Consider the following 21563-nt stretch of genomic DNA (forward strand, 5'->3'; position numbering starts at 1 on the left):
GGCGCTGGGTGCGGGGCGGGTTCCTGGTACCGGGCTGAGTGGCTCGCAAGATCGGTTCTGATTCCCTCCCACCCCCACACCCGCGCCACCACCACCACCTGCGTCAAGGATTGAGCGCGCCAACCCTCGGGTAAAGGACCTTGAGGCTTTAACAGCCTTCAACCAGTGTGCATCTCCAGTTGGGGGGTGACGGTGGGGGCGACTGTTGCTAGGAAAACCAATCCGGCTCCGGGGCTGCGAGGTCCCCGCGGTTTTATTGTGGTCCAGGCACACCTCGGACCTAAGAGAGTGGTTCAAATAACAGTCTTTTCGTGTCTGCGGGGCGCTTGGCGCAGGACCTGTTAATAGGGGTGCGGGCTCCGATCTTCGCTGGGACAATGTGAAGGTCCATTGGAGCGCCCAAGGCTTCAGCGGGACTGCCCAGCGAAGACAGGCCACCCAGGGGCAACTGTGTATCGGCGTCAGCCTTTAGCTAGGGAGGTGGGGGAGGGGAGAGGCAGGTCACAGTCAGGTAGCCGATCTCTGGGGAAAAGGAGCCCTGGCGTGTTTCAACAGAGAAAGTTAAAATGATTAGGACCGTGAGATAATAAACCTTTCAGCTCCTACTTTCAGATGAGAGGCTGGTCACAGAGGCTGGGGGCAGTCTGTTAAGGGTGAGGTGACCAGTTTGGGGGTGGGGGGGTTGGGCATTGAAGGATGAGGATCAAATGATTTTGGCAGTCAGTGACAAGCAACAACGATCTTTTCAGCATGAACTGCCCCCGCCTTTCCCCCACCCCCGCATCAGGTCCACCTCAAAGAAACAGTGGACAGGGTGTACTTTCCAAAATACTGCCATTTAATGCTGAAAAACACAAAAGCTAGAGGCCCAGAGCAGCCCATGTGACTGGATCGCCTGCAACCTGCCTTGGGCACCAGAAGAACCCTGCAAGGTCAGGCTCCTCCCTGCTCTGCCTGGAGAGCTTCCTTATCGGCCTGAGTTGGAGCTGCTGACTCTGCTCAAAGAGCAAGATTTCTGCTTTGAAAGCAAATGCAGCAGCCTGAGAAATGGGCAGTGCATACCTTACATACCCCTCTCCTGGCCCCGAGTGTACAGAGCCAGAGTAAAGGTGTCTCTAGATCATAATCTGCACAGCTCCTGACCTCTTCCTAGGGCTGAGGTCAGGGCTTGGGGAGACCTGTGACCTTGGCTACACAGAAACTCCTTGCGGGCCCCTTTCCCCACCCAGCTCTTACCAGGCAGACATTGTTTTGCATACAATGTGTTGATTTACCCAGAAATGGATGACCTCTCACTCCCTAACCAGGGTCAGAGAGAAGGGAGATAAAGCAGTTTGGGCTCTAAGGTCGGTCGGTTAGTCTGTCTGTCTGAGAGGGAATGAGGGAGGTCAGGGAGGAGGCAGCACTTGGGTTTGGGGGTTACACAATGGCCTGAGGTTTGCTCACTTCTGCCTGCTGCCTACGCCAGGATCAGAGTTTTCTCTTTTGTCCAGTAGAAGCACCAGAGCTGCTTGAAGAAGTAGCCTGTGGGCTGCCTACCTGCCAAAGAGTTGGGACCAGAATAACCTTTTCCTGTCTATAACCTTAGGTGTCTGGAGACACAGATGGAAAGGTAGAAAGATAAGGCCAGGCATTCAGGGAGGAGGGGCTCCTCTGGGATCTGAAGTTCAGAGAACAGGAACCAGGTGTTTCCAGGTGCTTTCATGTATTTGTGGGCTGGAGGAAAAGGGGTACACCTCCCAGAAGGGGGGCCAGTAAGCCCAGAGATAGCCAAACAGATAGACGTAATCTCTGCTGCTCCTCTCCGATCTCCCCACAGGGAGCCAGGTCCCTGGCCTAATCTCCACATCTCTTATCTTCCAGAGGCTTTGGTCTGACTCCCAGCACAAGGGCTCTGTTTTATTGGAGAAGATTGCTCTCTGGGGAGCTGGAGGAAATGAAGGCCTGGGTTTGCTCAGCCGCTTGCCAGCTGAAGGATTGGGGTGGGGTGGGGGTGTCACTACTTGCTCTTATGCCCCAGAAGTGCATCAGTGCCCCCTGGTGCTGAGCTGGAGCAATACCACCCTCATGGTGGTCAGGAGGGCTCCTAAGTCCTAGTAATAGAAGGCCAAAGGACCACCACCAGCTCTCTGGCTCGGTTTTTCTGGTCCCATTTTGATTAAGTTATGTATCATTAAAATGAAAGATAAATATTTTGCCCTCCCCTGCGGACGCAGGGAAGCTCCAGGAGTTAGGGGAGGGGCAGGAGTCCGAAGGGGCTGTGCAGTGGGTCCCCAAGCTCTCTCCCTGCTGGTTCAGCCGCTCAGAAGAAGCCAGGTCTGGGGGAGTGGGGGGAGGACGGCTGCATCCTCGGGGGCCTCTGGAGCTTCCTCTCAGACCCTTGGGATTCACAGGAAGGAGCAGCAGCTGGGCCGCTTCTTCTGGGATTCCACGTAGTCTCGGATCTGGAAGCTGGGCTCATCGGCCTGCCGCCTGGCTCTGTATTTCAGCTCCCTTGAAGAAGAAGGAGAAGTGGGCTGGGCAGTCGGTGGGGAGCTGAGCCTTGCCCCAGTCCCACGGCCTCCGAACGCAGGCTGTAGATGGGCCCTGGGACTGGGCGAGGGGCCAGGCCCCACTGGGTCCCAGATGGCGCCACTCTGCCCTGCACGCTCCCTTCCCAGCTCAGTACTCACTTGGCAATGGCCAGAAAGGCTAGCTCCACATTCATGCCCGTCTTGGCGCTGGTCTCCATGAAGGGAACTCCATATTCCTGCCAGGGTGAGAGCGTGCTCCATGGCCAGTCTCGGGCTGCCCCCATCCCTCCCCTCCCACCCCCAGGCCAGTCACTTACCCTGGCCAGCATCTCTCCGTCCTCTGAGCGGATCACCCTTTCAGTGCTCACATCTGCCTGTCAAGCCAGGTGGGTCACTCTGGGGGAAGGATGCCTTGACCCCCAAGGCCTCTCTCTCTGCCCTGGGAGCAGGACCTCCCGCCCTCTGCTGGTGGCCTGCAGGACTGCAGGTGGTCTGATCCACCCGAGGCCAGGACCACCTCCTCAGGTTCTTAGCTCCCAGCAGGAGGATCTCACCCCAACTTAGGGAGATGGTGGGTAACTCCGCTTGGCAAAGGGGTGGTGACCAGCCTCGAAGGGATGGCGGTAGTTGAGGTTAACCCTCTCCCATCGCAGATCTTCATCCATGTACCTAGTCCCTAGGATCTAACAGAGTAGCTGGGCATTCCTGGACTTCTCAGGAAACAGCCTGACCTTTCCCTGCAGGGGGCCAATTCCAAAGCTTTAAGAGGGCAGATGAGATGGGCAGAAGCTTGCAGATAGGTCTGACCTCTGAACTGGAGGCTGGAAAGGGTTCTTTAGTGGCAGGATGTCCAGCAATTACTCTGGTGGCTGTGGGGGAGGGTGGGCTGACCCTGCCCTGGAGCCACTCACCTTGTTGCCCAGAAGCATGATCACCACATCCCTCTGGGCGTACTCGTGAATCTCAGTGAGCCAAGCCTGTGGGAGAGGGCGCCCTGAGCCCCAGCCATTCTCCTCCTTCCCCCGGCCTTCCCTGCTTCTCCCCTCTGGATCCTCCTGGGCTACTCACTGCCCCCGATCACTGAACACCTTGGGCCTTCTCTCTCCTGCATCTTCGCTCAGGCCTCTCTCCAGTCCTGAATAGCTCTAAACCCCTTACAGTGTAACTCTCAGTTTTATGGAAGTTAGAGGAGGCACAGGCTTTATGTTCTAGATCGGCTCTAGTCACCAGCACTCTCCTTGAACCCCGTAGAGGGTTCTAAGGCCACGTAAGGGCTCGGTGATCAAAAATACTGTGATCGATTAGAGATGTCTGACATGCCCGTGGGGTTGGGGGAGGCAGTAGGGATGCCATGGGTTCCATCCAGTTGGTAAGCTGTTTTATCTCTATGTGTCTGGTTTCCCTGGTTTGCTTGCCAGCCTCTTGAGGTCGGGGAGCATGTGCAACCTTCACCGTACTTGTGCACAGAGTCGGTGCTTATATGTATTGAATTATTGCCTCGACTACTGGATAGTTTGCTTGTGAGGACAGAGCCACTCATTTTGTCTGCCTAAGTCACTTTCTAGAAACTTGGGCTGCATATATGGTAGACGTTTTCTGCTTGGGCTCTCCCCGTGAGCTCTTGTCCAGGGTGGAGCTGGGGACCTTCTGAACACTCTGTCATGAAGTGCACTTATAAATCACAGGCAGGGGCGAGCAAGTGGCACACAGCCTGCTTGGCCTTCCTGCCCACATGCCAATCAGCTGCCCACGAGGAGTTTATTACTTCTGAGTCACAGCTCGGGTGTTTTTAGCGAGGCAGCAGTATTCCAGGCTCCACCCATTCCCACAAAGCAGGAAGCGGTCCTGCCCTGCTGGATCCCGAGAGTGGCGAGTGGTGGGTCAGGGAGAACCTACCCGGATGTTGTCAAAGGAAGATTTGTTGGTGATGTCGTACAGCAGGAGCAAGGCTGGAGGGGGAGAGAGAGGTCACACGGGGCGGGGGGACTTGGGGCAGTAGGGTGACTGTTACAGGTGGGCTGGGGGAGCGGCGCCGTGCCGGAGGCCCTTACCCTGGGCGTCTCGGTAATAAGCATGGGTCACACTGCGGAACCGCTCCTGCCCTGCCGTGTCCCAGATCTAGGGAGGGGAGGACAGACAGTCAGAAGCGGGCAGGCACTGTGCTGGGCAGAGAAAATCCTTGTGGTACGAGGGGTGGGAAGTGAGAGGCTTCTTTCTTTGGTTTCTCAGGGGCCTGGGCCTGTGAGGGCCTGGTGACGTGCCAGATGGTGGTAGTTAACGAGTTAATGAGTTCTGTTCTCATCTGGTGCTGTTGCCCTAAGTGGTGAAGTCCAGGGATTAGGGGTGTCTAGCCTCCTAGAGCATGTGAGGCCCGTGACACTGGGGAGGATTTGCAGCAAGCCTAAGCTTGTCTGAAGGCACTTGGAGCTGCTGCCTTTGACAGAAGAGAGGGCCTGGGAACGGCTTTCTCTGCAGACATCAAACAAACAAAAGCCGTTTCCTCTCCTGGGCCCCACAGGAAATTACCCCAGGCTGAGGGCAGGGCCGCAGGCCTCGTGTGAGTGGGTGAAGAGCCTGGGCAGGCGCCCCTATCCTTGAACCGCCGCCCCCCTCCACCCCAGCCCTCCCAGCCGCTGATCTCACCTGCAGTTTCACTCTCACACCATCCACGGTCACCACTTTGTTCTGAAAGAGAGAAGGGCAGAGGGAGAGGTGGGTGTGCAGGGCGGGGGAGGTGGCTTGGCTTCTGCATCCTGCTGAATCCTGCACAACAGCAGGCATCCTGTCTGGCCGCTCCCCCAGGGTGGGTGCCAGGGCGTCTGACGAGCCCCGGAGATATCTCCAGCCAGATCGCCCCATCAGGGTTTGGGGGGACTCCGTCCCCAGGCAGCCTGACTTCAGAGTCCTCTCTTCTGTGGACGCCATCTCTCCTCACAACACACCAAGGCAAGGGAGCCTGAGAACGTGCCTGCCCCCGCCCCCCAGGGCTCAGCAGGGCACACAGGCCGAGCCCTGGGGGACCGGGCTGGGGGGAGTCCTGCCTCTTCCCTGCTTCTGTCTGCCTCTCCTGGGGCTCAGTCTCAGCACTGCAAAGTAGCTCTTCGAGATGAGGTGCCCACCAGCATCTCGGAGACCTCAGTGGGCGGATCTGCAGGGCTGTCTTTGCCCTGGTCGCCCACTGGTTCTACCGTTAGGTGAAGCTTCCCCTTCTACTGGGAGGAGGCACTCGGCCTCTGAGAGCCCCGCTGCCAGGGTTAGGCCTGAATCCTCCTGGCCCCTGGGGCTGTGTGGTGCTCAGAGTGCTCAGCAACCCCGATGCCAATCTGTTGATGCCAACCCAAGATGGGTTCATCCCGGTGAGGGGGCGGGATGCTGGCTGCTGCTCTCTCCCCACAGGATCAGTCCAGCTCCTCAACCTCGTGCCCTGTCCAGCTCCTCAGCCTCATGCCCTGCGGTGCTTCCCTGAGTTCCAGAAAGACCGGCTGACCTCACGTCTTGCCCGAGGGGCCGGCTCACACCGTGGGGGTGTGTCTGCCCTGCTCAGTGGCAGGATTTTAAGATGTAGTCTCTTATTTCTCATTCTGTAGGGGGGCAGGGAGCCCCACAAGCCCAGACTCCTCTAAGCTGGCCACCTCTAGGGTGAGCCACTGTAGATGTGAGGGGTCAGTGCAGGTCTGAGCAGAGGACAGCCCCCCGTGCCTGAAGCCGTGACCCCTGGTTCACCGCTGGGAGGAGGAGCCTGCAGCCACCTCACCCTGAAGTCTATGCCGACGGTGGCTATGAAGGTCCCGGACAGGAAGGCCCCGTCTCTGAATCGGATGAGGAAACAGGTTTTGCCGACGCCCGAGTCTCCCAGAAGCATCACCTAGGAGATGGGGGCAGAGGCAGTTAATGGGGCGCTGGGGCGAGACTCTGGGCTCTCAGGGAGGGCCGGGAAAGGATGCTGAGCCCCAAGCGGGCACCTGCTTCTGGAAAACCTGCCGCCTCCTGCTCTTCTCCACTCTCCCGGGCTGCCGCTGGCCTCCCAGCCGCTCCCTTGGGCCCTCCTGTCCTCATCTGGCTTCCGGGACGCCCGAGTTGAGACCCCAGAGCCAAGAGGTCCCCAAATGTGCTCTGTGGCCCCGAGAACAACCACTTTTCATGCGTCTAGACTCTGGCCCCCTTGGCCCCCCGCCACGCCATGCTGTGTGTTCTTTGCTGTGTGTTCCACGCCTGTGTGCACACACGGGTGGGGCCGCCGCACCAGAAAGAGAAGCATTAATATTTCAGCCAGGGATTCCCACCCAAGGGAGGGTATCAGGATCTGAGGCGGGTAGGCCTCTGTCAGTTGCCAAGGCATGTTCTAAAATTGCTCGTGTTCCGGTGTTTTATTTTTGGTCACCTTTATTTGGAATTTCCTAATGACATCTTATGTTTGTAAAAGCCTTGCGTGAATTAGGGAAGGCTGAAATTTATACTAAAGCAGAGAGACATTTAGCCTGAAATGCTTTCCGCAGTAACCTCCCAAGTGGGACAAAATGGCTTGCAAACTGGCATGGGGGGGTAGGGGGGTGGGGGGAGGGAGTGTGTGTGGGCATGTGTTTGTCCCTTTACTGTCTGGCCAGTCTCTGCTCCTCTCCTCTGGGGATGGGATAGGGTGGGGCTGGGGAGGGGACCCCTCTGTCCTGACATTCCTCAAACTATCAGAGAATAGGGGTTGAGACCTAAAGTTGGAATTTTTTCCAACTGGCTGAATAGATGCTTAATGGGTGGAGCAGGGACTAAGGTTTGAGTTCTTTTGGGGGCCTTGACCTTGACCATGGAGCCCAAAGGCTTTCCTGCTGTGACCATGGGGCATGGGATTAGATGGGCAGTTGAGCAAAAGGTGCGTGAAGGCTGGGGTCCTGGCTTCTACGTGGGTGACTGGGGGACTTTGGGAAGATTCCTTAACCTTTCTGTGGCAGTTCCCACAGGGTTAGAAGGAAGGATGGATGACTTCTTGGACAGATGGTGGGCTGGGGGCTGGGGAGCTCTCTGGAGCCTGCATGGCTCCCTGGTTCCTGGGTACCAGTACCCGATGGGGCAGGAGGGAGAGAGGGAGGGAAGGCAAGCAGCTGTGTACTTTAGAGATCACAGCTGCCTTGAGCAAGCGATGCCAGCCACCCACCCAGCCAGGCAAGTCCACCAAACACAAACAGTTGCCCAGCCTCGCCACCTCCTAGGCAAACACCCAGCTGGCTTGTCAAGCAAGGAGGTCAGGCAGTGCCCCATGGCCCAGGACTGGTTCTCAGTGGCTCCCCCTCCCCTGAACACACTGGGGGCCCATTTCCTGCCTGCAGCCCACACCGGGACGCCTATCTCAACAACGGCTCTGGGCGGGTGACTTGCAGACTAGCTTCCCCTAAAAGAAGGTGGTGGGGGCCGTGGAGGGAGGAAAGCAAGGCACCGAGAAAGGCAGGTCTCCTTCAAGGTCATGCCGCAGGAGACTGGGCCAGCCTCCTCCTCATCTCTCCCCGACCTGGAGGAAGAGTGGAGGCTCTGGGCTCCCTCTTTCAGAGATCCCAGTTCCTGTCAGCTCCCAGGGTGCAGAGGAAGGGCAGACTGCTCAGTGTCCACCAGCAACCTCACCTCCTTCAATCAGGGCCACCCGCATCGGGAACCAGGCCCAGAGAGCTGACTTAAACTCTCCCAGGTGGGGTACTAGTGCCTAACCGCTCCCATCATTCTCAGGGTCTAAAAAATTCCCAGGTGAGTCTACTGTTCTGGCTAGCAACATCCTCCCAGAAGAAGGTGTGGGCAGCTGGCTGCAGGGGTGGGAGGGGAAGGGGTCGCACCTGGGGGCAGCTGGGATCCTAGTCCACCCTGGGAGAAGGGCATTAAAGAGCAAATTCCCCCGCCTCAGGGGGCATCCCTTCGGAGTGCCTTTCCCAGCGCTTGGGAAGCCTGTGCCCTGGGAGAGTTGTGGGCTCAGGGGCTAGCGAGAAGCCCGGGGTTCCCCGGGGTTCGCACTGGCCGAAGTGAGGCAGAGGGAAATGGGGCTGGGGTCCTCAGGGGGTGGGGAGTCATTCAGTACTTCCTACGCTCCTCTCTCCTCTCCCAGATCCCTGGCCGTTGGTATGGGCTCCGGGGGCTGTCTCGACCCTCCCCCACTTACTCTGGGAAGACCTGGCTGCCTGGGGGGGATGGGATGAGTCCAGCGCAGAGGCAGCCAGAGAGGGGCTGGGGGGGGGGGGGGAAGGGGTGGCCCCCAGAGCTGGCACCAGAGTCCCCAGCGCTGGGCGCGGAGCCCACCCACCTTGCCCGTGAGATCGTGGCTCGGCCCGCAGGGTGGGGAGCGCTCGGGGGCCTCGCCATCCCGGGTGGCCGCGGTGCCAGGCGTTCCCGTCATGTCCCTGGACCAGAGGTGAGCTGGGGCCCGCGGCGGCCGAGGGACAGGCAGGAACCGCCTCGCCTGAAGCTCCGCCCGCTCCTTCTCCCCTCCACCGCCCCGGGCCGGGACCCCGACAGGCTCCTCCCTCCGTTTCGCCACCTGAACCGCCGACGCTGGCGGGGAGCTGGCTGTCCCGCGGGGGCGCGCAGGACCGCAGAGTCAGCTCTCGAGGGGGCAGGCAGGCCCCTAGAGCCGCACCGATCGGAGGGCGTAAGCCAAATCCAGCCTAGGACAGCTCCCCAAGGCCGCCAGCTGCCGGGGTTAGGGTTCCACGGGGAGCTGTCCCTGGGGACCCCGCCTTCTGGGGAAGGTCTGGCATCACTGGGACCCGCGGGCTGGCGCCGGGGTTGCGGCTGCCCAGTGCGGCCAGCAGGCGACGCCCAAGCTCCATTCGGGCTGCGGTCCACAGGTGGCTGGGGTGAGGGGGCTGGGGGCGGGTCCGGGAGCATGGAAACGCCCCTGGGCCGCGCGGCGCGGGGCTCGAGAGCACGCCTGCGTTCTGAGCGCAGCTCACAGCCAGTTTCGCTTTTGCTAGTGCGCCCACGGGGTCGCGAAGAGTCGGACACGACTGAGCGGCTTCACTTTCACTTTTCACTTTCATGCATTGGAGAAGGAAATGGCAACCTACTCCAGTGTTCTTGCCTGGACAATCCCAGGGACGGGGGAGCCTGGTGGGCTGCCCTCTATGGAGTCACACAGAGTCGGACGCGGCTGTAGTGATTCAGCAGCAGCAGCAGTGCGCCCTAGCTCGACGTCATCCGAATGTAATTGTGTTTACCGACCGATGGGTATTCACTCTTCACCACACTTGCTTGGGCCCCCCTGCCGGTGTTTGGACTCTGACACTTCCCCTGTTCCCCCCTGACCTCTTGGGGTGTGCCCAGAGGTGTCCCCTACCGGGAGAGCTTTCCCAGGCGGGCTTCCCCGCACACTTCCCAATCCAGGTGCTCCTCAAGGCAGGTCTAGCCTTATCCACGTGTGGCCCTCCCCTCTGGCACCTAGTAGGTCTTAAAATCTGGTACCAAATGAATTCATGAAGTTGTGAATCAGTTTGAGCTGAGTCTCTAGGACCTCCCAGGAACCCCACTGCTCCTGTTGACAGAGACGAAGAGTGTGTCTAGGGGTGGTCCAGAGCAGAGTTCAGGGGCCCTGGCCTGGGCTAACCATTCAATTCAGTTCAGTTCAGTCACTCAGTCGTGTCCAGCTCTTTGCAACCCCATGGACTGCAGCACGCCAGGCTTCCCTGTCCATCATCAACTCCCGGAGCTTACTCAAACTCATGTCCATCAAGTCGGTGATGCCATCCCACCATTCAGTACTTGATCCCCAATCCTACATAAGTGCAGTCAGATTCCCACGGGAACAGGTTGGGTACTTTACAGAGGGACTGGGTGAGGGGCACGTAGAGGGGCAGGGGCCCTGCACCTCTTTACCGAGGTATTGGGGGTGAGGGGCAAGGGGCAGGCCTGGCTTATGGGCGACCATAAGCCTCATGGGGACTATACATGTACTTGTACATGTACACCTGCCTCCTGCCCTGAAACTTTAGGCATCACTTGGAGCTATTTTCCATGGAGCATTGTTATTTATTTACTTATTTTTTTGGCCTCAAAGTGCGGCATGTGGGATCTTAGTTCCCTGACCAGGGATCGAACCCATGCCCCTTGCTTTAGAAGTGCGGAGCTTTAACCACTGCACCACCAGGGAAGCCTCAGGAGCCGTTTTCCAGAAGTGGGTGTGCCACAACCTCGTGCCACATAGGGAGGGGCGCGAAAAGGGAGGACACAGAGCCCTGCCGAAGTCCCCTCTTGCCTGCTATTTGGGCGTCACAGGCTCTGGTCGCAAATAATGCCCCAGTCCATTCAGTGTCCCGAGGGCTCACACAGGAACCCTGCAGGCGAGAGGGTGATGACTGAGGAGGAAGGAGAGGGGATGTGGTCTGGTCCTCTCTGGCTTTCCTCTGCCAACCAGGCTGATGTGGGTTGCATTGTGGTTCCCCCTCCCCAGAGAGAAACTCAAGTCCTAAGCTCTAGTAACTCAGAATGTGACCTTATTTGGAAGTAGGGTCGTTGCGGGTATAATTATTTAAGATGAGGCCTTAGAGGAGAGGTTGTTGTTGTTCGGTTGCTAAGTCGTGTCCGATTCTTTGCAACCCTGTGGACTGCAGCACGCCAGGCTTCCTTATCTTTCACTATCACCCGGAGTCTGCTCAAACTCGTGTCCGTTGAGTCAGTGATGCCATCCAGTTATCTCATCCTCTTGTCTTCCCGTTCTCCTCCTGCCTTCAATCTTTCCCAGTATCAGGGTCTTTTCTGATGACTCAGTTCTTTGCATCAGGTGGCCAAAGTATTGGAGCTTCAGCTTCAGCAGCAGTCCTTCCAATGAATATTCAGGGTTGATTTCCTTTAGGATTGACTGGTTTGCTCTCCTTGCAGTCCAAGGGACTCTCAAGAGTCTTCTCCAACAACACAGTTCAAAAGCATCCATTCTTCAGTGCTCAGCCTTCTTTATGGTCCAATTCTCACATCCATACATGACCACTGGAAAAACCATAGCTTTGACTAGACGAACCTTTGTTGGCAAAGTCATGTCTCTGTTTTTTTATTCGCTGTCTAGGGAGGAGGGGGTGGGACCTCAATCAAATGTGAATGGTGTCCTTTTAAGAAGAGGACGCAAGGAGAAAACGGCCATGTGGAGACAGATGTAAAACTGGGAGTGTTGCAGCTACCAGTCAAGGAATGCCAAGAGTTTCCGGGAGCCACCGGAAGCTGGAAGAGGCAAGGAAGGGTCCTTCCCTTGAGCCTTCAGAGGGAGTGTGGCCCTGCCCATGCCTTGATTTCTGGCCTCCAGCTGTGGTTTGTGTCGCCTTCCGTAAGACTGTCTTTGTCCTGTGACAGGTTTGGGATGGAGAAAGTTGCCCATTGGTGTGGATGCTCTAGAAATGGTGGAGAAATTCAAGTGCTGTGTTGCTGCATCTCCACTCTGGGCGGGCTGGAAGCAGGGGGGCATGGAGCCCACTAACATGGCAGAGAGGCCCGGCTGGACCCCTCTGGGCCATGTCTGTCTGGCCTGCCGGGTCTGGGGCCCATGGGCGGTGTCATGAGCAGAGTATGTTACACGCTGTCCTCTGGGACACTGCAGCGTCAGGCGGGGTGTTCAAGGGCAGCCTTCAGGGAGTCGAAAGTGAGAGGGGGTCAGGGATGTTCAGAGCTGGGGGGTGCCAGGGAGGCAGGTGTTGCCCCAAAGGGGGGACGCAGGGCCCACTCAGAGATGGGGAGTGTCTTTAGACAGGAGGGGTGGCGGAGAGAGTGGACGGAGGACACAGCCTCTGGGGAGTCCAGACTTCCTGACGGCCTCTCTAGTGTTGTGTGCACGCCGGGGCAGCCTGCATCTCCCCAAGTACTCACACTGGGCACACGTCACCCCACCCACTCCTAGTACCTTACCATGGACACACACACATACACCTCACATGACACAGACACAGAGACACGTCGCACCCCATCACAGACACCTCACACCCATGCATGCACACCTCACGTGACACACACACACAGACACCTCACACCCAGGCACACACATACCTCACACCCCATCACAGACACCAGACAACTCACAGCACAGACACACAACGGCTCACACCACAAATACACACCTTACATCATGCACACACCTCACGCACACACCTCAAATCATACATACCACCCAGGCCACAGAAACACACACCACTCACGTCATGCACACACACCTCAATTCAAGTCACGTAAGTACCTCAAATCATTCCACATGCACCGTTTTTATCAGTGAGCACAGGTGCACTTCATATCATACCATAAACACACAATGCCTTACCCCCTCTGCAAACACACACATTTCACATCCCCCAAACATGTGTCACCACTTCACGGTCACAGACATGACTCAACACCACTCCCCAACACACACACCACATCACTGCACAAACACCCTCCTCACTGACCCCCGCATCTCACACCTTCCCTAGAGGTAGAGATTACCCTCTGAATGCAGTGTCTCTCAATGACCCCAGTCCCTCTCATCACCCCCAATTGCAGAAGGCACACACCCCACACTTCACCCCTAACCGATCTCCCTGCCCTCCTCCAGTACACAAGTCACACCCCACACCCCCACACAACCTCCCAGTACGGAAGTGATGATGCTGCGTGAAGCCTCATGGTTGTTCAGAGGAGGGCCTTTGTGTGCAGTCAGGAGATGGGGGAGTGAGCAGAGGGGGCGGCAAGAAACCCCCAGAGCTGGGGGAATACCTACATCAGAGTCTAAGTGCCTGACCACAGGTCCCCACGTGTGCGTGGGTGATCTCGGGATCCATGACTGCAGGCAAACTGGAGGTTTTTACGTGCATTACCTGCGTGTTTGGAAACCACCCGGCTGAACTGCGCCAGACCTTGGCAGGCAGAGGACGGATTCCAACTTTATTGGAAGGCGGTAGATGAGCCACTGATGGTGCTAGGTGGTGGGGACCAGGGACGAGGCTTTAGGAAGATGAACGTTACAGCTGTGTTCAGGCAAGACTGGAGAGTTTAGGGGACACTGAGACAAGACAGAGCCAGGAGGACCTGACTCGGGGGGAGGGAGACTGCTGTGTGAACCCTATGGGTGTCAGCACTCCAGTAAACTCATCCACGGGACTATGCCGCCAGTTTGGTGGAGTTGATGACAGAGGAGTTGGCGAAGACCTTGCTTTGAGAGCCATCTACCCAGGACATGGGCAGATCCCCCTTCTGGAAGCAATGAGCTCAGAGGTTCTGGAGGGGGTCTGGGGGCAGATCCCAGTGGTCCCCCCACTCACCTCTGTCTCCTGTATTTATTGTTATTATTACTTTTTTTTTGGCCACGTGGCAAGTGGGATCTTATTTCCCCAACCGGGGATTGAATTCATGTCTCCCACAGTGGAAGTACAGTATCCAATCACTGGACCACCAGGGAATTCCCTACCTCTGTCTCCTTTAAAGTGAAGGTCAAGGACTCCTCCTCTCTCCTGCTGCCCAGGCTCCACTCAGCCTAATGAGCTGGGTCAACAGGACACCCTCCCACCCCCACTGGCTACCAGGAATTCTGACCATAGCCAGGGCTGGCCACAGGACATTTGCACATGGCCAGCTCATTGGAAAAGATCTTGATGCTGGGAAAGATTGAGGGCAAGAGGAGAAGGGAGCAACAGAGGATGAGACGGTCAGATGGTATCACTGACTCAATGGATACAAGTTTGAGCAAACTCAGGGAGACAGTGAAGAACAGGGAAGCCTGGCGTGCTGCAGTCCATGGGGTCCCAAAGACTCAGACATGACTTAATGACTTAACAACAATGAGCTGTCAGCAGTGTTTCAAGTTAATGTGCAAACGACAGGTGGACAAGCAAGTGTCCGGCAGCCCAGCTCTCTGGGGCCCCCCAGACCACTGATATTGGGAGGAGATGCCTGTGTCCTCCAGCCCCTGTGTCAGAGGACATGGGAGACTTCAGCTGCTGGGCAAAAGTCCAGCTGGTCTGAGCAGAGGGTTGGAAGGAGACCCGTCTCTGGGAAGGAAACGAGTGGAAGGTCCCTGGAGCTAGCCGGAGGAGTGGGGAGGGGGCTTGTGGAGGAGACCGATGTTTTCCCAGTGACCGCTGCAGGCCTCTTTGTGTGGAGCTGGGCCGTGGTGCCTGGCCCAGGGTTAGTCACGTGTCCTCACTGCGGCTCCTATCATAGGCTGTCGTCACCACCTTCTATGGCCAGTGTGGGCTGAGGGGTAGGGTGTGTGCCCGGTCTGCTCCCAGGCCACCTACTGGACCCAGGAGACCCCAGACTCAGGGCTGAGTCGGGCCCCCAGGCCCTCACGCAGCATAAGCTGCCCGTGGGTTTGTCCTGAGGTGCGAACCGGGGCCAAGCACACAGCCAAGGCCCAGGAGGGAGGGCGGGCCCGGCCCATGCGCTGCTGGCCACTCGCTTTCTTCCTTCTCACACGGGCAGTCGCCTCGCTTTTCTCACCAGGCTGGTGGCAAACGTTGGAGGTCCCACCCCTGTGCCTCTGAGGAGCGTGACTCAGTTTCCCCCACCCTCACCCCCTCTCTGCCGCTCACCCTCTGTCACACGGGAGGATGGGGATGGAGTGAGTGAGGAGGGTGACTGTGGGCACACGTGTGCCCTGCATGCTGAGGGGCAGGTGACGCGGGCCCGCGGTGGAGGACGCCTGGCACCCCCATCCTGGTCGGCTTCCTGGCACCCCGGTCCGAAGCCTGGGACTGCCAGTGTGGCCCCGCCCCTCCTGGACTCAGCCTCGCCGCTCGCAGCACTAGGAGCCTTGGGTGCTGGTTTTTCAGGCTGAACTTCGGGCCCTGGCGCATACCCTGGCCAGTCTCTCGTTTCTGCTCCATCATGCTCCCTTGCCTTCTGCACGGTGACCCAGTGGTCAAGTCCAGATTCTGGGGGGTCCCACCAGCATGATTCTGCTGTGTCCCAGCACCTCCCAGGCCTGGTGCTTTGTTTGGTCCGGGAGGCTGGTCTTTCAAACACCTGTGCTGCCCAAGAAATGACATTTGTCCTTCCGCATCTCCAGATACTAGAATTCTGGGGACCCCTGAAGAAGGCCCTTTTGTGCCTGCCACCATCCAAGAGAGGGCCAAAAAGCTTTCCAAAGGCTTCCCCAGGATTCAAGGTCGCTGCCAGCCGCTGGCAGGCATAGTGGAAGTGGAGAGAAATAAGGATGTGGGCTAGAGGAAGCGCTTTGTGGCCTGCAGCGGTGCTAAGAATAGACAAAACCTGAGGATGCTTCCTTAATCTGAGCTTCTCCCCCATGGTGTATCCAGGGAGAGACAGAGTGTGAGAAACCTGAACTTTAACCCTTGACTTGCAGGTGCCCTAAGACCCACAAGACAATGCCAAGTTTGCACATGTGTATAACATTTTTTTTTTTGATGTGGACCATTTTTAAAAGTTTTATAAATAGTTTAAAGTCTTATAAAGAGCTTCTCAGGTGGCGCTAGTGGTAAAGAACCCGCCTGCCAATGCAGGAGATTAAGAGATGCAGATTCGATCCCTGGGTCAGGAAGATCCCCTGGAGGAGGAAATGGCAACCCACTCCAGTATTCCTGCCTGAAGAATCCCACGGACAGAGGAGCCTGGTGGGCTACAGTCCATAACGTGATGAAGAGCTGGATACACCTGGGCGACTGAACAGCAACATAAAGAATTTTATACAATATTGCTTCTGTTTTGTTCTGGTTTCTTGGCGCAAGGCACGCGGGACCCTAGCTCCCAGACCAGGGATCGAACCCACACCCCCTGCATGGGAAGGCGAAGTCTTAACCACTGGGCCGCCAGGGAAGTCCCATGGACTTACGTGCAACTTTTAAGCTACCTCTTTGCCTCTCTGGGCTGCTTCTTTCCCTGTATCTACGTCAGGATGCTCCCTTGCCTTCTAGCTGTCTTCGGTCATGGGGAGCCCCAGAGGGAGGTGGACGGGGAGCAGGAGGGGAGCAGTGTGGAACAGGGGACAGTTTCCTGCCCTGGCTGCCTCCTGGGTGGGCTCCGATGGTGGCTGTGTTCCACCGCTGGGGTCAGGGCAGCCCTCTGCACACAGCCCTCTTTGTTCCTGGTTCTGCTGACAGTTCCCTCTTCTCTTTCTTCAGACCTCGGGTGGGATGGACGCCCTGAAACTGCCCAAGGGCCCTGCCACATCCCTCCTGGTTTCCCCACCCCCTGCCTGCACCTCAGCCAATAGCTGTTTTATTAAACCTCCTGAATGACCCAGTGTGAGAGTCCACCTGTCTCCTGCCAGGACCCTGTCAGAGGCCCAGCAGGGCCCCCAAGCCCAGGAGTGCTTACTGTGAATCCGATGCCCACGGTGGCCGAGAAGGAGCCCGGGACGAACTTGCCCTGGTCGAACTGAACCAGCAGGGAGGTCTTCCCCACGCCGCTGTCCCCCACCAGGATGGTCTGAAAGGGAGCAACAAAGGGGGCTGAGAGGTTCTGGAGCTGTGGGAGTGGGCTCCTTCTAAACACACATACACATGTTCACACACACACACACACACACACACACACCCCAAGCTCTGGATTTCTTAGTGAAACCACTGAACATGGCATGAAAACATGAAGGAAATCTTGTTTCAACCCAAGTTAATCAGTCTCTCGGGTGACCTTGAGAATGTGCCTCTCAGACTTCCAGCCCCCGGGGCATCGCTGACTGAGGTCCCGCTGCTGCGCTCTGCAGACCATCATTGGTCTGTTCCTGGGAGAAGCAAGACTTCCCTAAAAGCCAACTCTGGCTCCTGGAGTCTCTTGCAGTTTTGCAGAAACTTCCAGAGACTTCACAGCAGCCTCACACATGTCTACCCCACCTTCCTGCTCTTTCTCCTTCACCTGGGGACAGACCTGGGTCAACTACGAGTTGGTGATTGCCAAGGGCATCTGCTGGGTTCCCAGGTGGTGCTATGCTGGGCTCAGTCACTCAGTCATGTCCGACTCTTTTCGAGCCCATGGACTGCAGCCCGCCAGACTCCTCTGTCCATGGGATTCTCCAGGCAAGAATACTGGAGTGGATCGCCATGCCTTCCATCAGGGGATCTTCCTGACTCAGGGATCCCATGTTGCAGGTGGATTCTTTACCGCCAGTGGTAAAGAATCCACCTGCCAATGCAGGAGACATTAGAGTCTTGGGTTCGATCCCTGGATCAGGAAGAGCCCCTGATGGACGGCATGGCGACCCACTCCAGTATTGTTGCCTGGAGAATCCTATGGACATAGGCTACAATCCGTAGAGCCGCATAGAGTCAGACACCACTGGAGCGACTTAGCACGCACGCGTGCAAGGGCATCTGACATCTGCTTCTGCAGAAACTGAATCCGGTGTTGCTGCAGCTGTTGACCTTCGAGATGCCTGGAAGGGAGTTCGGGGTGAAGAATGGGGCACTATGTGCTCCAGAAAAACTGGTGGAACAGGTCTGTAGATAGTTAGATACTTTCAGAACTTGATTTCATGACCCCAATCCTCGCATCTCTTCATATCTAGGAAAGCACTAAATCTCTTCATGGTGACATCGGCTGCTCGTAACTAGCAGAAAAATACCTTTTGTAAAATAGGTGCTCAATTGCATGAACTCCCCCTTCACCAAAATCACACATATTGACCTCCTCCACTACCTCCTCGGAGCAGTCTCTCAGAGCTAGCTGGGGTGCTGTCTCCCGGGCTGCAGCCATTTTGCCCCAAATAAAACTTAACTCACAACTCTCACATTGTGCATCTTTTTAGAGTCAACGCCTTCATCACAGTCTGGCCGCTTTCCCTGCCTCTCCCACCCCATTGCTCTCATAGGTGTTTCCCTCAATAATATCCTTGCGCTGTTTTTTTTGTGACCACACTACGGGGCACAGGGGATCTTACTTCCCCTACCAGGGATCAAACTCTCATTGGAGGCTCGGAGTCTTAACCGCTAGACTAGTAGGGAAGTCCAAAATCCCTGAACATTTCCTAACCCTTCTGGCATCTGCTTCTTGGAATACCTGTGTCTGGGCGTCTCCCTTATGGGAAAGTCTGTAGAATGAAAAAAATGAGGATGTCTGGATCTATACATTGGGAAGAATTTGCACTTGGCCTTGGAGAGGATAACATATTAAAGGGAAAGAGTCTGGGAAAGAAGGGTCTGGTTACTTTCTACTTGCAGGAAGTAGTGGGGAGAACCACCTGGAAGTTCAGGTGCAATGCCTGAAAGAAAATCACAAGCGATAGGGAGGAAATCAACATGTGCTCAGAGGCTCATAGCCAGTGGATCCTCGATGCATGAATGGCTGGGTAAATGCATTCGTTTCAAAGTGGACAGTAGCCACTGTCCAAAGGCAAGCATTCAGGGTCACTGGAAAGACTTGGGAGATGCCAGCTTTAGCTCAACTTACAAAACCGTAAAAATACAAAAAAACAAACGTGAAAAACCGTAAAGACTGACAGGGCCTCCTTGGGTCAGACCGTGGCGCCCACACTGTTTGCTCTGACCATGGCATGAATCACTAGCAGGGGTCACACACGATGTAGCCTTTGGATGCTCTTTGACCACGGTCCCTCAGTCCCACTTCCCGAACCAAATTCTATTCAGTTCCTATTTCCTCCTGGAGAAGGAAATGGCAACCCACTCCAGTACTCTTGCCTGGAAAATCCCATGGATGGAGCAGCCTGCTGGGCTACCGTCCATGGGGTCACAGAGAGTCGGACACGGCTGAGCGGCTTCTCTTTCTTTTCCTTTATTTCCTCCTGGTGAAAAGTCTCCATTGTTTGTTGTATGCAGTGGCTGTAATAATTTACATCTCAAATCTAACTTCCTCAAACTGGAAGAAGTGCTTCCTAGAGAGAATATTCCAGAATGTGAGGGGTCAGTCTGTCCATCTGCATCCACCACTTTTACTAAAAGATAGGACAGATTCTCGTTCTTTCTGCCCTTATCCTTGTCCTCTCCAGGATGAAGAGTTACCATCACCTTCTTCTCTCCTGTGAAAACAGTTCCCTCTTCCCTTTTCTGATTCAGTGAGGACACAGTCCAGGGTGATGGGGTTCAGTATTTCAGATCCAGCAGAATTCTGTCCGGAGGCAAGGGCGGGATGATGCGCTTGGGCTGGTCTTTTTAAAAACAGCAACTCTGTGAAGATGATCACGTCAGGTGTCAGTTGATGATGGGGGCAAACTTTTTTTCTGGGTCACCATGGAGAGCTCAGAGCTGATCAATTTAGAAATTGAATGATTGCCCCTGAAATCCAGGGCCACCTTTATGCCTGGTCTTTATCTGCCTGTGCCCCTCCCTTTGAAATAAGTGGTCCATGGAGCTCAAAGACTTGTGTCCCTGCTTAGACTATAGTTTGCTCCAAGCTAACTGCTAGTGTTGCCTGAGTAGTGGCCAAGGTGTGGCTGTTTGCTGGGATGTGGACAGAGCTTGGGTGTGAAGGCTGGGTGTTCACGCACACACTCTCCTGAGGACCTTGGCGTGTAGAGTGTGTGGGATTGGGGACGGCAGGGGAACGTCTGTGGACTGCAGGCTGAGGACAGGAAGACGTCTGTCACTAGGCTGCTATGTCTCGGTGCAGAACTTCTGAGAATGATACATTTAACTCTGGCTTCTGCGTTGGTAGGCAGGTATTTTTGTCAAGGTAGGAAGGTCAGATGCATTTTTTTTTTTTTTTTGCCATACTATGTGGCCTGTGGGATCTCAGTTACCAGCATGCATGTGTGCTAAGTCGCTTCAGTCGTGTCTGACTCTTTGTGACCCTATGGACCGTAGTCTGCCAGGCAGCTCTGTCCATGGGATTTCCCGGGCAAGAATACTGGAGTGGGCTGCCATGCCCTCCTCCAGGGGATCTTCCCAACCCAGGGACTGAACCCACATCTCCTGCATCTCTTGCACTGGCAGGTGGATTCTAGTGCCACCTGGGAAGCCCCTTCGTTACCAGATCAGGGATCGAACCTGTGTCCCCTGCAGTGGAAGCATGGAGTCTTAACCGCTGGGCCACCAGGGAAGTCCAGATGCATTTGATTAGATAGATTTAAAGAAAATATGTGTTTATTTATTTGGCTACCCTGGGTCTTAGTTGTGGCTCCCGGGATCTTTCCTTGCGGTACAGGGACTCTCTAGCTGTGGCTTACAGGCTCAGTAATTGTAGCCCACAAATTTAGTAGCTCCGAGGCATGTGGGATCTTTAGTTCCCCTATCAGGGATTGAACTCGAGTCCCCCGCATTATAAGGTGGATTCTTAACCACTAAACCATCAGGGAAACCCTGATTTGATAGATTCTCTTCTTAGCTTGCTTTAGCCTGTTAAAAACGAGACACGTGGTATATGGGCCACCGTTTGTATGCTAGCCCTGGTCTCCCAAATGTTAGGGAGGGGTCTGGCTAATCTATTATCTTAGAAGCACAAAGGAGTGTCTCCACGCAACAGCTGCCAGGATTTTCCTGAAGTTACGCTGGGTGTGCTCCAAATTTCACTGCTCAGAGAAGCCTCAGATCTAGATTTTCCAGGGCACCTCCACTTTTGGGAGCACGTATGGAAAGGTTAATTAATCGTGGTTGTGACAGAAACCTCTGCGTCAGCGTCGCCACCATTTAGACAAGTGTCTTTGTTCTCTCTTCTTGTCATTTTGTTTATGTCCCTGTTTGTGTCTCATCCAAAAGCGATCTGAAGTGATTTACAGCAAAACCCACCAGAGGGGGTAAAGAACCCGCCAGCCAGTGCAGGAGATGTGGGTTCAATCCCTGGATCGAGAAGATGCCCTGGAGGCGAACATGGCAACCCATTCATCCCATGGATGGAGAAGCCTCGTGGGCTTCAGTCCACGGGATCACAAAGAGTTGGACACGACTAAGCATGTGGGCACGCACACCTCTATACCAAAGGGCAGTTAACGATGCTGCCTGATTATGCCTGGCAAAAATTCCCCAAAGTGAGGTTGGGTTTTTCCTGCGTCTGAGCTTACATTTGATTCTGGATTTCCTGGCAGTCAAGATGAAATGGGAAGCCAGATGGAGTGTGTGGTACTTTATTGCCAGGAAAAATGCCTGAGTCCTTTCAATCAGCGAGTATTTTTTCTCTTGGCATGAGCTGCTGAGAGGAATCTCTTGTATGGATCCTCACACAAGAGGC

The 21563-nt window shown here is 55.8% G+C and overlaps 1 protein-coding gene across 6 annotated transcripts in view; it reads right to left on the reverse strand.

Annotated features, from left to right (window-relative positions):
• Nucleotides 1-817: 817 nt before the first annotated feature.
• RAB37 (RAB37, member RAS oncogene family) overlaps nt 818-21563 on the reverse strand; it is a 68274-nt gene continuing 47528 nt past the window's right edge. The window contains exons 2-10 of one of the 6 annotated variants that reach the window (XM_070774126.1): nt 16767-16877; nt 6268-6378; nt 5157-5198; nt 4565-4631; nt 4410-4462; nt 3425-3490; nt 2831-2887; nt 2673-2749; nt 818-2493 (exon numbers count right to left, since the gene is read on the reverse strand). In XM_070774126.1, the coding sequence (XP_070630227.1) occupies nt 2388-2493; nt 2673-2749; nt 2831-2887; nt 3425-3490; nt 4410-4462; nt 4565-4631; nt 5157-5198; nt 6268-6378; nt 16767-16877 (690 nt within the window). In that variant the 3' untranslated portion in view covers nt 818-2387. The other 5 variants (XM_019981586.2, XM_070774127.1, XM_019981587.2 and 2 more) reach the window with 5 other exon arrangements.

The sequence above is a fragment of the Bos indicus genome, chromosome 19, assembly GCF_029378745.1.
Source record: "Bos indicus isolate NIAB-ARS_2022 breed Sahiwal x Tharparkar chromosome 19, NIAB-ARS_B.indTharparkar_mat_pri_1.0, whole genome shotgun sequence".
Taxonomy (NCBI): domain Eukaryota; kingdom Metazoa; phylum Chordata; class Mammalia; order Artiodactyla; family Bovidae; genus Bos; species Bos indicus.